This window comes from Pygoscelis adeliae, unplaced genomic scaffold (genome assembly GCF_000699105.1).
Source record: "Pygoscelis adeliae isolate BGI_AS28 unplaced genomic scaffold, ASM69910v1 Scaffold137, whole genome shotgun sequence".
Taxonomy (NCBI): domain Eukaryota; kingdom Metazoa; phylum Chordata; class Aves; order Sphenisciformes; family Spheniscidae; genus Pygoscelis; species Pygoscelis adeliae.
This window is the reverse complement of record NW_008825099.1, coordinates 191,502-206,899: the sequence shown is the minus strand read 5'-3', so window position 1 is coordinate 206,899 and position 15,398 is coordinate 191,502. Positions and strand designations below refer to the sequence as shown.

General features: G+C 37.4%; 1 protein-coding gene across 1 annotated transcript; it reads left to right on the top strand.

Moving 5' to 3' along the window:
- The first annotated feature begins 48 nt into the window (after nucleotides 1-48).
- TRMT6 (tRNA methyltransferase 6 homolog (S. cerevisiae)) lies at nucleotides 49-15,037 on the top strand. Its single transcript, XM_009327098.1, has 11 exons — nucleotides 49-100; nucleotides 2,130-2,257; nucleotides 2,674-2,783; nucleotides 5,719-5,810; nucleotides 5,899-5,982; nucleotides 7,200-7,324; nucleotides 8,589-8,953; nucleotides 9,194-9,279; nucleotides 12,513-12,628; nucleotides 12,660-12,721; nucleotides 14,139-15,037. The coding sequence occupies exons 1-11, from the start codon at nucleotides 90-92 to the stop codon at nucleotides 14,310-14,312; spliced, it is 1,353 nt and encodes a 450-aa protein (XP_009325373.1). The 5' UTR covers nucleotides 49-89; the 3' UTR covers nucleotides 14,313-15,037.
- The last annotated feature ends 361 nt before the right edge of the window (nucleotides 15,038-15,398 follow it).

Sequence of the window (15,398 nt, the reverse complement as noted above, 5' to 3'; positions counted from 1 at the left end):
GAGGTTTGCGCCTTCCTCTCCCCCTACTCTCCCGTGAGGCGATCCCAACGGTCGTCGCGCGGCCCCGCCTGAGGGAGGGGGGGGTCCCGATGCCGCCGAGGTGACCCATAGCTTCCTTGCCGTGCCAGTCAGAAATTACGGCCTCGCTAGGCCGATGTGACAGGCAGCGTGAACGATTTTTAATGCTGCCTCGGTTCCTGTGACCAAAAAACCCCGGAAGATCTCCTGTCTGCCTTTCTTGTAAGAATTTGAAAGATATTTAAGATGGTTTTGTGTTGTCGTTGTCAAACTGGTGCCGATTGAATAGGAGAAAAGGCACAGCAGCCTGAGAAGCATATCTTCATCATACTTATCTCGCTGTGGTGTGTAATTTCTGCGAGATGCAGCATTGCTGTGTTAATAATAGGGATTGGCTTCAGTGTTCTCGTCGGTGTTAGACTGTAGGAAGATGTTAGCTGTCAGTTCTGGATAGTTACTGCTTTGGAGAGGATGCTATGAAAGGTCTCCTATTTCTTTTTCCTAGGCCAACTGGCATAGCAAGAAGCGCCTGCACCCCAGCAGGAAATACTATAATCAGTGGACTCTTCCCATTGCAGTAGACAATTTTACAGACCAATGTGTAGAAGTCAGTATTGGGTAATGTGGCCAGACATCTGATTCAGTAGCATGGAGCTTTAAAGGTACTATGCTTGAATGAGACTGGTTTAAAAATGGCATAGCTCAGACCTAGGAATTTGGGAGTACTGGTTATTGACAGGCTTAATGTTCACCAGTAGAATCTGGCACCAAAATCAGGTAGTTACTCTGTTAGCCTGCAGAGCTGTTAGCACTGCCAAGATACAGATCTTAGGTGCCTCTTCAGTTTTTGTTTAAAACCACTATCATAAAAGAAAGAATTAAAAATTCAGAGGGTAAATATTGCCACAGGAAATTAAGTAACTTTTGCATTAATTTTTCCTTTTCTATAAGCTGATGAGGGTGAAGACACTCCAAGAACATGTGACAATAGCTGTGGTTGGATATTCTGTTTAGAGTGGTCATCAAAATGAAATTTGAGCACAGGCACACCATTTTTTATCTACGTAAATTCTTTTCAGTCATTTCAAGCCTTTTATAATAATTTATTAGTCTTTTAAAATCTGGGTTGGCAGAGATTAATAGACTTTATGTGAACACATATAATGTTAATTTTTAATAAGAGGATTTAGTAATGTCTCTGACAAAACTTTTTATTCTTATGCTTTACTTAAATTCTGGATTGTGTTTTGGGATACAAGTAATACCATCTTTAAAATATACGCATGAATTGTGTACTTCAGTCAGTCGAAAACTGGAAATAACAACTCAACCTTTTTGCTTAGCTTCAGAATTAGTGATGCGTATCATCAGCGTAATAAAGAGCTCATATCGGTAAGTGTTGATTCAAATGTGAGTGTGGCACAGACACTGGTACCTGTTTCATTTGACAAGATCGGTATTTCTCTGGTCAGCAAGGAAACTTACAGTAGGAGAACCTGAAAGTTAAAGGCTTTGTGGGTCCTTTTCTGTGTGAAGAAGGAAAAATGCAAACCTCCCTCAGTGCAATCAAAATGAAAGGGATAATAAAATCCTTCCCACCCTCCCCATACTAAACATTTCTAGGATTACATTACACTCTCTGCTGTCTGTTTTCTTCATAGTCCTTTGGCAAATGTTATTTCAAAGGACCTCTGCAAAATACAGGTCCATGCTCATCTTTTTGCAGTAATCTGCATGACCCAGCCTAGATTTAATATACTTTAGATTAATTTCATTCTCTGCCTCGTTCAGACTTTCTGTGTCAAAAACGGTACTATATAATGTGAGTGCTATATCCTTGTTTCATCTGCCATTTTAGAATTCTTTTGAACTGAAAAAAAAATTCTTACTGTGTGCTCGATTTAAGTTCTTTGTTCTTTTCCTAACCAGTTTCAGTTTAATGTGGTTTTGTGGTTAACAGTAGTTAGTATTTCACTTTTTATGCTTGTCCTGGTTTTCTTCAAGGATATAGATAAAAATGGCATATATGAAGCTATAGTTTACTTTCAACTATTGTAGGTTTCAGGCATAGTAAAATAGTGCTTTTAATATCATTAACTTTATTATTTCAGAAAAATTATTTTTGAGAAGCAGTGGTTCTATCTGGATAATGCCATCGGACATATTTATGGAACTACATTTGAAGTAACCAGTGGTGGAAACCTCCAGCCAAAGCAAGAGGTGGAAGAGACTACCGCAGGTATTACAGAGGATTAACTGGTGTTTGGAAAAACGAGTTCCAATTAATTTGTTTCTTTGATAATACCAAAGATGACGGAAAAGCTTTCTATTAATCATTGGTTAACTTAACGTTACTTATATTCTTTCTGTCATAAAAGTGCATGGTTTTGTCTTGATCTGCTCTTTCACTAGTCCTATAACAAATCAGCTTTTTAATATGGGAGAAAATTTGAGCCTTAGTTTGGGTGAATATATATACTAAGATGTATTTTACATATTACATTTCACTGATTGCTTAGGCAATACGTTGCAAGGCTGTGAAGCATGTGGGTTTAATCCTGAGAAGTCTGCTTTCTGTGAAACTAAAATCATATGTTTCTCCAACTTAAAGATATTTAGAGCTAGATTTTACAAGTCTATATCCTTTTCCTTTAGAAACAAAAGAAGCAGGTACAGATAATCGTAACATAGTTGACGATGGAAAGTCTCAAAAACTGACTCATGATGACATAAAGGCTTTGAAGGACAAGGGTATTAAAGGACAGGTAAAAATAAGGTTTTGGTGTCATTTCTGTGCTACCTTGATGGTTATATTTTAGTTTATGAAGTAGGCTATTCTTTTTATTGGTGCATAGACTTCAGTGATTTTTCTTTGTTTTTCTGCTCAAGTCATGTTTTTCCTAAAGATCTGTTTTTGCAAAAATGCAAAGGCTATTTTCAGAGAAAACTTCATGTAAGGTTGGCAACTTTGTCAATAGAGAGTAAAGTGAATTTTTACAGCATCAGAAGTCATAACAGACAAAAAGAAATACTAAAACTGTTAAGGAAATACAGCTCACGTAATCACCTTTTGGTTTTGTTTGTTCAAAGGATTCAACATATTATTTCTATATTACAGACGTATTAAAATCATGCAGTAATTAAACTATCAAAGGTGTAGGAAAGGATTATGGATAAACACCAAAGTATTAACAAATAACACTATGAAACAAAGGTTCTATCAGTGCGCCTCTAGGCGGTACCTACCAAACACATGTGATGCCTGTGTTTTATCTGCACCTCAAAAGCTAAGAATATTCTCAAGTGATCAGTTCCGTTCTGTTAGAAAAGGGATTGGATTTTACCCCACACTTTGTCAACAAGAAGTGAGGCCATCTTAAATGTTAATAAACCATTGCAGCCAATTCTGTTCTGCACATGTTATCAGTCAAAATTCTCTCTCATCTTTGGTTTACCCTTTCTAATAAAAATAAGAAATTGCTCATGCTTACATCAAGTTCATCTCTTCTTTGCATCTTGCTGTTTGCTGCTGCTCTTCAGAGCAGCTGTTCTGCTTTTGCCTGCTTAATAATGGATGGGTCCAAGGTGTTGGTATTTCTTCTGTTTCCCTGGTTGTGCTGCTCGTGGTGTTACCTCTTTGAGAAGAGTGTACTAATCGGTCTGATAGCTTCGACGTTTTCTACTTGTTCTCATTATCCGTGGCAGAAGATCACTCTGACTTTTCTGTATGTCCTCAGCATGTCTGTGCCATATATCTACCATACTGTTATTTTAGGTTATTAAAACATCCTACTTTGTTAACTCTGGCTTCTGAACTGTAGCTGAATATTCATTTTAGACTGTGTTGTATTAGCAGTAACATATTATTCTTCCAGAAATGTCTGGTAAAATTTGAACTCATGCTTGTGAATGGCATGTCTCTGACTCAGGCTCACATTAGAGATGATTGTTCTTTGAAATAAAGCAACCGCAGTGTTAATGGGGTTTGATTTCCCATCACTTTCCAAATCCTTCCCAGGTCCTGAGGGATAGGTGTTAGGATGCAGACTACAAGTGGCATGTACTCCCAGGGCATTGCACAGTGCTGCAGCTTCCCTTTGGCTTGTTTTGCTTACCCTGCAGAAATACTCCCCAGTTTTCTCACTGCAAATTTTACTGAAAAAAAACCCAACACCAAAACCCCAAATAACCCAGACACTGCATTCAACTTTTTCCAAGAATAAGGCAAAAAGAGAAAGATGTGCTGTTTCATGCCATTAATAGTACATTTTAAGTGCTTGAAGGGCTTTAAGAAATAATGGCTTGAAAATAGCAATAGAATGTGAGAAGTACTTGCACCACTATATTTTGGAGCAGGTTCTTAAAGCGCAATGGGAGATGTAGTGTCCCCATTGAAAATACTCCTTTTGTCATGCCCCACCACCACCCTCTCCAAACTCCTGCGAGGCCAGGTTACACTGTTGCTCTTCCTACATGTTTAATAGAAACTTAAAATCTTAGCAGTTAAACTACTTTGGTCACAACAACCAAAATAGCATTCTGCAGCATTCGTTCTTGTAGTGCAGGCATGGAGACAAACCCTGAGAAATGAAAGCTTTTTTCTGTTGGAGGTCCTAATGATCCCTCCAACTGGAACCTGAAAGTATGAGGAGGAAGAGTTGGATTGGCAAAGGGAGGAGATTAGAACAAGGAGACCAGGAAACAAAACCTGGGATTCTGGGAAAACCTGGGAGCTAGAGAAGGAAGAAGTCGTGGGGGGTATTGTAGGAAATAGTAAATGCTAAGGAGTTTGACATCGTGCAAGGGGCTGGTACAGGAGTCTAGCACAATTTGGGAAGAAATTAAGTGGGGTAAGGGAGATGTCTGATAAATAGCCGGAGTATAGGGGAAGAACTAGGACAAGATGGAAAAAAAGTTACCCTCAGAGACAGAGATGCTGAAGACAGACTAGAGTCCCAAAGAGGGAGTTGGATTAAAGTAAATATTACATATGACATCAGGTTCCTTGGTTTGGTTTGGTTTTGTAGAACATTTTTGCCTGTATAGCTTCACACAGGACTTAGGGTACTGTCATGCAAACCAGTTACTATGGGGAATGTTAGACTGACAGAATATATGTCAGCTGTTCCATAATAACTGACAATAAACATAACTACCTCATTCTAAATAAATGAAATTAATTAAATTAAAAATAGCTAGTCACTTAGAGAAAGCAAGGTAGTCTTCTTGACATTCAGTAGAGGGTAAGAATATGTAGGTACTGAGGCTTCACAGTAAGAGCTGAAGTAATGACTTGCTGATGCTGAAAGGAACAATCCTGCTTTTTCTTCATTTCTGGTCATACGAGTCTGCCCTGTCTCATGAGTTAGTTCTGGCACCTACCAGACTCCTTCCCCACAAAATATCCCCTTTCCAGGATAAGCATTTTCAGTTTTATCATTTTTATGCTGGCATTATATAGCTAAAGAACACCTAGAGGCAGAAGTATATGATTAAATTCCCACACATAGTCAGGGTAGCGCCTCACTTGTCATGTCGATTAGTAGAAATTTACTTTGCTATTAATGTCAGTAGAAGTTAATGGTATACCTGCTTCTATCGGAAGAAAATATTTTCAGTGTTTGTTTAAAAAAAATACTATGTATGAAATGCATGAGAAATAAATACCAGCTACAATAAAAATAAATTGTCTCTTCCAAGGAAATAGTTCAACAGTTAATAGAGAACAGTACAACATTCAGAGACAAAACAGAATTTGCTCAAGATAAATACATAAAGAAGAAGAAAAAAAAGTAAGTGAATTTTAAAATCTGGAAAACACTTAGTAGTTCTCTAAGTTGTTGAGCTTGAAATAAGACTATTACTATGTGTTTCTTACAGATACGAGGCAGTTATTACAATTGTGAAACCATCCACTCGCATTCTTTCAACAATGTATTATGCAAGGGAACCTGGAAAAATTAAGTAAGTTTTCATTTTGTTTCTTTTTTCAAATTCTAACAGATATATTTGAATATTTTTCAAAATAACTGTATTATACCAGAGTATATAATACTCATCACATTTCTTCTTTTTTTCCTGTTAATGGAAAGATTGTAAATTAATGAAAAATAATGTGCCATAGAAGATGAATCAATACGCTATTGCAGTGAAGAGAAAACTCTTGCATGCAGTATCCACTTTTACCGTTTCCCTACCACCACCATCTTGCTAATTGCCTACATAGGCAGAGGCTGTTTGCATTTGCAGAGGAATCTCTTATTTGTTGTTGGTCAGTGGCATATTGTCTCTGTTTTCTGGCTCAGTAATCAAAATAACAAGCCACCTACCAGAAGCCGGAATTTTTGTCTTTAACATGTTAGGGAATCAAATCTTCTTCAATCAGAAGTCTCCAGAATTTGAAAACATGTGGTTAACACTGGGGGGGGCAGAGATCTAGTTGTGATTTTCGCTTCCCTAAATTAAATGATACGTTGTTCCAGACATTGTTTAGGATGGACGGATTTATCATTTTTAAAGTAGTAAAAGTAGATGTAAGATGCTGAGACTGAAAAAACTGCTATTTATGTTGTTTAAGGCTTCTCAAACCTTTTTCCTTCTTCCCCCATCTCCTTCACTTGGCTTTATTTATCTGTTAAGATTAGTTGTAATTTCCTTGGCCATCGCTGAGTCTCTTTAGTGCAGGTGCTGCAGTCAGTAGAGTTAGGTTTTGATCCTGGATTGCAGGGGGTGCGTGCTACTGCGGAACAGATGAAAATCACTAAGGATACATTACTGGATTAGGAAATGCATTAAAATACCATCTCTTCTTTACAAAACTGACATGTTAGAGAGAACAACCAAAAATTGAAAAGATGTTTAAAAAATATTTTGTCTGACTGGCACAGCACAAGATGTGCACTTTATTATGTGCACCCTACTTCATATCCTACTTTTGCTATTTTCTTTGTAAACCTAAACGCCTATTCTCTGCTGATTTCTTGTTGGCTCCAGTTCTAGTACTTCTTTATTACCAGGTGGTTAATTATAAGTTTCTGCATGGTGACTCGGAAGGCCACTGATGCTGTTCCTGAAAATCTACCTGTAATCCAACTTCTTTTGACAGGCTCCTGAGCTAATACACAGTATTTCTAACTGTAAGAAAACTCATTTGGTATTTCTAAAAACCCTCTGTCTTCCAGCCACTTGCGCTATGACACCCTAGCTCAGATGCTGACTTTAGGAAACATCCGTGCTGGCAACAAGATGATTGTAATGGAAACATGTGCAGGCCTTGTGCTGGGTGCAGTGATGGAACGAATGGGAGGTAAGTAACACGGTAGCTTTAGTAATGTACAGACTGAGGGCTTACTTGAAACTTAAGAAATACGCATCTCTGTGATACTTTTAAAAGGCAGTGCTTCAAAATACTTTCTCAGTTTTTAAAATCTACTTTTACCGTCTCCAGTATGCAAAGAGATACTTGTTTTTCCATTGGAGAAAGTTGTCTTTTGCGTATTTCAGTTGGATTTATTTTTCACTGTTTAAAAATAAAAAACAAATTTAAAGTTGATACCACTGTATGTCGATCTGTTTTAGTTTCTGTCTTAGCGTAACAACATTGCGTTCGGAAAAGGCTGTAAGGAGCTTGTGTGCAGATTCTTCCCAGGCACCTGGGAAGTCTGGGAAAGTGAATGGCAGAAAACATGAGTAGTAACACTGGAATTCAGACAGCCCACAGCACTGAAAATATTGTCATTCCTTGTTCACTGCGCCAGAGATTTAACCTCTGCAAAATGTGTATTTTAAAAGTAGTATATGACATTTTCTTGAGCGTATTCTAGGGGAAGTTTGACTTGTTTTTTATTTCTCAAACTCAGTTAATACGTTTCATCGTAAGTCATTCAAAGACACTAAACAGAGATGACAATTATATTCCAGAAGCCTGGAAAGGTAGGAAGCGTGATGTGATGTTTTGCACCCAGATGTGCTGTCTGTTGGCTGAGAAGCACACAGGCAGTTATACTACAAATTGTTTTTGTTTCAGCAACTTTTGGCCATGGGGATACTTTCTGAAGTGAATTAAATAAGATGCAATTTCAATGTAACTATTGAAAAGTTCTTTTTAGTACATTTAAGCACCTGGCATCTCTTTAGAGTCTGGATGTTGAAGAAATTCTTTGCCTCTCAGTGCTGTTTAAATTAGCTTTTTTTTTAATCAAAGCCACTCCATAGTTATAAGTAACAAATACTGTAGAAAATTTGTCTTTTTAATTATTAAATTAGCTTTTCTAACAATTTGTCACTGCTTATATGTTCTGTGCTAATCCTAAACGCATGTTTAATACATGCATAATCTTTGAGTTACCTTGTCCTTTTGAGTTGCAGTAACTGTTGTCCTTCCAATAAAGATTTCTCGAGGCATACTTCAGCAGCCTGTTAAATTTGATGAAGGTTAGATTAAGAGCAGGCAATTTACTTACTCATTCTTAAATGAATTCTTCATTTAAGCATTTTAGAAATTTAGAAAATGTAAGCAATTTAAGAAATTCTGCCTTTCCAATGTGTTTTTGATTCTTTTGGTCTCATAGGCTATGGATCCATTATTCAGATGTATCCAGGAGGGGGACCCGTTAGAGCTGCTACCAGTTGTTTTGGATTTCCAAAACTTTTTTTCGATAATCTTCATGAATTTCCTCTCAGCAAAGTGGATAGTCTCCTCTCTGGGACATTTTCTACAGAGACTCTGCCTTCAGAACCTGAAGATAACGTGCTAGTGGAAGAAGAAAGCAATGGATCGACTGACGAGAAGCAGACTTCCCTACAGGAAACAGAAGAGGAACCTACTACTGAAGCTGCTATGGAGATCAACCAAACAGAAGAGCAAGAAACAATGGACGTTAATGCTGAAGATGTAGAATTTAAAGAGAACAAAGAAAAAGGATATAAAGAAAATGTAAGAATATTTATTGTGGCTATTCAAGTATTACATCGTCTATACACTTAAAATTCTGCCATCTGAATCAGACATGCTGAAATACAGTTTACTCAGGTGTTAAAATGGAACTCTGGAAGTTGTCTTTTGTCTTACGCTAAGCCATCTAAGATGCAAAAAAATGAAAATTCAGACCATGCAATAGTGATCCAATATATAATTACCAATTAAAGTGCAAACTATTTGTTTTGTTTTTCAAAGATTCGGGAAAAGCAAAGAAAACAATGGGAGAGAAGGAAAAAGCTAATAGAAACTGCTGCTTTGTTGAGAGAGAAGAATGCTGATGGGTGAGTGAGTTTGTAGTCAGAAAGGTTTTCTGTTTGAAAACACATCTACAGAAAATAATTTCCTCTGAAGCAAATAAAAGCTTTGTTTTAAAAATACCCTAAATTTTTCTTAATATTTAGAAGCAAGCAGTCAACCCAGGTGTGTCTTGGGTCTTGTTTGGTTCTTACCTGGTTGAGATTTTTTCTGTGATTTAAATGGTTTGAAATTTCGTAATCTAAAAGTCATTGTTTCCTGACTAGCTATGAGTAAACATTAAAAAAAAAAACCCAAACCTGTCCAAAGAGAAACAGAATCCAGTCAGAATTTAATACCAAATGACTGCCGATAAAAATCAGAGGATTCTAACTGGCAAAGTAGAACCTGAGTTTTAAGTTTATTAAATTGGAACTAAGTTTGTTGTTTTGGGGTTTGGTTGGTTGGTTTGTTTTTAGAAACTCATTTCTTTTTTACACAGGAAAAACACATAACTTCATTTTACCTGCTTTAACCAGGATTGATTGTTCCCAAGGAACAATTTAACATGAAGATTTAATATCAGAAGTTTAAAACAAATACAATAAACATATTCCTAGAAATTCAGCCCCACAATAGTGTAAGAGCACTTGGTGGTTGTGACTTTTTCATAATGTTCTTAGCAAATGCTGAAGTGATTTGAGTTAATGAGGTAACATTGATTTAGTTAATTTAACAACGTTCATATTCATTTTTTCCTCCTAAGAATATTGGCTCACTGGGAATAAAGCCGTTCTGCTTGGATGCATTTTAATACACATTTATTGGTTATGTTTAAATGCTTGTGTATAATTTTTGTTTTTATTATTATGAAATGTTTTAACTCATGCTCATTTGTATTTTAGTATATCTAATCTAGTGTATTTAAGTGGTAGAATTAGCCCTTTCTATAAAGATGCAGAGACAGGTCATTCCGTGTTCTCTGAAAGCATTAAAATGGTAAAGGAGGTTTGTAGAAAGTACTGCACATCTGTTTGGCAGCAGCAGCACCACTGGCGATGCCTGTGGATGACATTAAGCTGCCTAAACAGTGGTAGTGTTTTGTTATGGTTTTACCGCTGTCTCCTGCACCCATCGTTATAATGTCTGTGCATGGTCTGGCAAAGTGAAAATTAATTTTTGACTTTACTTGATTCTTCCTGTAGCGTAAAATAGTATATTCGGTTGTTGATGAAGTTTGAGTTCAAGGAAGCCTCTTTAGTGTTTGTCTCTTGTTCATTTGTTTTCAATCACTTGTATACTCCTTTTGTCCTTTGTAATGCATGAAAGCTATAACAAATTATATACTTGAAGGGATGAGTTATTTCTTGCTTTAGGAAGTCTTCAGCATGAGGGGGAGGGGAAGAGAAGTTTACGGTTGCCTGAAGGCACATGGCTCAGTCAGGATCACCTTTCTTTAGTCATCTGCCTTTTAGAGCCCACCATTTGTTTAGATCAAGAGCCACAGGGTACATACACTGCTAAGCCAGGAAAAATTGGCATGGAATAAAGAAATGCTTCGAACTAATGACTTGGCAGATGAGTAGAAGCAGGCAGGGAAGTTAGGATTTTGTTTTGTTTTGCAAGAGAGAAACGGGGAAAGGATAGGTTAACATTGGAGGTGGGGAGAAAGATTAGGACTTACTGTCAGAGTAAAGAAAAACTGGTTGTTAGGTAAAGATGGGCATCAACTTTAGGAGAATTACTTCTTGAGGTCCTGAATTTAACAATATTTACTACTTAATGTAGAAGATACAAATTTTCTAAAAATCGTATCTTCTGTGCTGTTATGTGGTAAAACATTGCTTATACTAGATCTGTTTGTTCAATTCCCATTTGTGAGAGTTGAAGTCTGTCATAGGTCTTTGAGGGGGAAAAAGGAAGACATTCATTAGGGGTTTGGTATTCCTTTAAAGACGACTTTTTTAAGATAGACTGTTATGTTTTTCTGACACTATGAAAGTGGAAATTGGTTTGTAGACACTCCATGTGTTCAGAATTAGACCACACACCCCCTCTCTCCCCTTCGCTGCCCTTCCTCTACCTCCTCCTCCTCCCCTCTCACCCTTTACATTAATTTTGCGACTGGCCAGACTACCTGCTGACAGCAATATGTGCTGCCATATGAGAGAACAGAATTTGATTTTTCACAGCCTCTCTCATCTCTCACCTACCTTCCTGTTGTCTGGCAGAGCTCCTGGAAGTGTCAGCGCGGCACTCCAAGCCTTCTGAGACACAGTCTGGAGTCTTTTTTCTTTATGGTCCACTTGGTTAATTACTGAGCACAATTTTTTTGAAGTTTGGATTTGAGGTAAATCTGTAGCCTGCAAGGCCATGGCCAGCAGAGAACTGAAATGCAAACAACTGTAAAAGAATTGCTTCACCTCTTTATCTCTGTTGTGTTTAGAAAATTGAACATCCATTTTTACCTCCCTTTTGTTAGATAGGTTTGACGGTGTCTCCAGTGCTGTATGTTCCCCTGGAGAACAAATGTTAATTAATTGATGGGCCTTTTCATGTAGTAACTGTATACTGGAGAAGTAGTTTAATTAGCCCATTCTTCCTGCACAACTACAACTTGTTGACTAATTGAATAGTAACCATTTCTTGCAGTACACTTTAGCCGTGATTTTTTTAATAAAAACTCTAGATATCTGTAGAGAATCTTAAGCATCTGTAAATATGAGTTATAATGTGATATTAAAATGAGGATGAATAAAATATGAAGTCTTTAAGTTGACAAGGACATAATTTCTTTTTAAAAGATTTTTAGTCATGCCCACCAAGGGATTGTTTTCTCCTTAAATAATAGCTTTTTAACATAAAACTGTATTTAATGAAGATTACCCAGTCTAAAGAATCATGAATGAGGTTACATTCTAAGCAACAATTAGCAGTCACAAAATCTAAATTACATTTGGACAATGGTCTTAGGGTAGAGAAAGCAGCACGCAAATTCTTGGGTCGCAAGAATTACTGTGGAGCTCAACACAGCTGAAGTGAGTGCTTCTGCAATGCGTTTAATATACTGCACTTCAGGGAACAAGTGTTTTATCCTCTTCATTATGCAAGTAGGAAATCGTGATTTGTTTTTGTATTTTGGGAGTTGTTAGAGCCATGAAAATGTGTTGATTAGCAACATTTAAGCTATAATTGATCGCTGTGCTAAGTAGGAGAGAACGTTACTTGATGAGTAGGTTTTAGAAGCAGAAAACTAACGTGCATGAAATTTCTGTTGCAGCTTAATTGTAGCCAGCAAGTTTCATCCCACTCCTTTATTACTTTCTTTATTGGAATTTGTTGCTCCTTCAAGGCCTTTTGTTGTCTACTGCCAGTATAAAGAGGTAAATCGAGTATGTTGCTTTAGCTGTTACAGTTCAAGCTTGAGACTATTCTGCTGTTGGTGTTATTAACCTCAAGCTGTCTGAAACCTGGCTACGAAACTACCAGGTAAGGATTACAGCAAGTGGCTGTCAAAACTGCATGAATACTGGGGAACAAAACACTCTCTGAAAATACGTGGGTTTTGGACTGACTGAAACTATGTATAAGCTCATGCATTTGTTCTACCTGAGAGCAGTGGGAAAATGTTCTGAAGAGTTTTAATGCTTCATTGCAACAATTTCAAATGGAAATACTTTATTTTCTTCTTACAAAGCATTTCATTTAAACATTTGCTGAAATATTTGTAGCACACTGACAAATCTAATAAATAGTTGTGCTGCTTTAGTAGCTAGCCTAAAGTGAAGGACAATCTGATGGCATGTAAGAGAGACATAGCAAAATATTACAAGTGTTTATTCATTTCCAATTGGTTTGATAGCTGAAAAAAAATTTGTAATGTTAAGAATGGTGGTGACTTACAGAGTCAGCGTCTTCAAATAACACGTTTCCTGGAACTAAAGTAACAAGGAGTTTCCGGTCTGGGAACTGAACAATGAAAACAAGATGAGAGGGGGAAAACATCTCCACAGTGAAAAATGTCAGCTTGGCTAATTTTGTTTAAACAAGATGTTTGCGAACGTGCAGTACCCTCTCAGCTATGGAGAAACAGAAGCATGTCTGATCTCTAAGCAGCTCACCACCACTGAAGAGGTTCTTGCATTTTACTGACTTTCTCCTTGCCCATAGGCTTCTGGAGTCCGTAAGGAATTACTATTTAGGGGATGACTTAATTCAAGGGTGGCCACGATTACTGACTGTTGAGCAGGCAACCAAATTGGGAATGATTAGGAGATTGATAGATGAAGGTGTTCACACAAGTTAGGCTTGGCAAGGGTTACTATGTCCAGGTGCAGTTAGGAACAATACCGCATCGTCTCCTGGACACAGGTACGTCAGCTTAGACCTGTGATGGCAGTCAAAGCAAGGAGGAAGCGTAACTGAAGAGAAAGCCTTTACAGAAAAGTATAATGTAGCTGAAAGCGATGGTTCGTTGCTATGTCTTGACCTTAAGATTAGCTACGTAAAGATTACAGTGACAGAACTGGAAATTACTGTGTTACTTAATGCCGCTTTTTTAGTCCAGCTGTGGTTTCTTGCAAAGTACACCAGTTCTGAACATATTAATGAGACTTCCATGTATCCCAAACCTTGACTTCATAATTTTGCTGGAAATGCCACGAAGAAGTAATCGGTAAGGCGGTAGCCTGTATTCTTATGTGTTTCTGTAACTGATTTCTGGTATGCAGATACTTTGCCCTTTAAAGATAAATACACTTTGCAAATGGCTGTTTGTTGTGGTGGCTGGGAAAACAGATTACATCTTATACTCTGAGTTTAAATTACAGAGTTTGATGTGCACATATAGAGTGAGTTTTTACAGATACTTGTTTTTTTGTTTGTTTTGGGTTTTGTTTTTTTAAAGGTCTTACCAGATCGAAGCCATCCAAAACTGACAATGAGCGGAGGTGGAGGGTACCTTCTATCTGGTATAACTGTTGTCTTGGATAAGGGCAATTCTGATTCCAGTAATTTAGAAGCACTGAAGATGGAAGAGCCATCATCTAAAAGATGCAAAGTTCAAGACCTTCATTGTTAACATTTGAAGAATTGACCTGTTTTTTAGATCTCAGGAGTCCTACCGTTAGTAAAATAACAAGTATGCTTTCTGTGCTCTTGACAGCACAGAAATTGTACCTGTCATACACCTGTCAGCAAAAAGCAGCAGAACTGCGTGGAAGGGAGGATTGTCTCGCTCTTTGCCAGTTTACATGATCAGAATGAGAAGAAAAATCCTTGGAAGCGAAACATCCCACTGAAAACGCACTAACTTCGAACAGAAGAGAAGATCAAGCATCAGTGAAGGCATTCTCTCTCTCTGTTGCCAAAAGTGGATACGATGACGTAGTTTTTTAAAAGGCTGAGTCCGAATCAACACATCTAGCTTAGCTTCCCATTTTCCCAGAACAGCATCGGGGTAGAACGTTCTACACAGTGATCTGCTCCCTCTTTGGACACAGAACCCAGCTGCGTTCAGTGATTTGAGGAAGTAGAACGAACAGCAAAAATCATACACTTTTCCTTCCAAAGGAACAATAAAAAGAGAATACTAATACCAGAACTTTACAGCATGTCCCCCAAGTTTTCCTGAAATAAATGCAGAAGAGAAACATAGTTCGTAAATTAAAATACCAAATATTTAAACAGAATGTCTCTATTAGTATTGCCTGTTGTTTTCCTGAGAGTTGTTGTATGTTTTTATTTTAAGATACGACTATTTTGAAAACCACTGTATGTATATATATTTATTCTACTGTTTTATCTTTCATGATGCGTAGCTTTTTTTATTTTTTTATTTTTTAACTTTGCATTTGCCATTTCAATTAAACTGCGGGATGTTTTTCCTAATGAGGTTTATTTCCTTTTTCTTACTTTCCCCTCTTTTGGGAAATCAAAAGGTCTAGCAGAGGCTTCAGGAGGACAATATGGCTGCACCCCATTGAACCCCCAGTGGGGAGCCCGTAGAGCCGGCAGGACTTGGCTTCCATTCTTGAACTTACTCATCAGTGGGAATCTGGAGCTTTGGGATTAAGTAATCAGACTTCATAAAGCTGTAAATGTCTGTATATTGATGAGTGATGCTCTTGCAGGACACCATTTGCTCAAAACAAAATAAAACAAAATG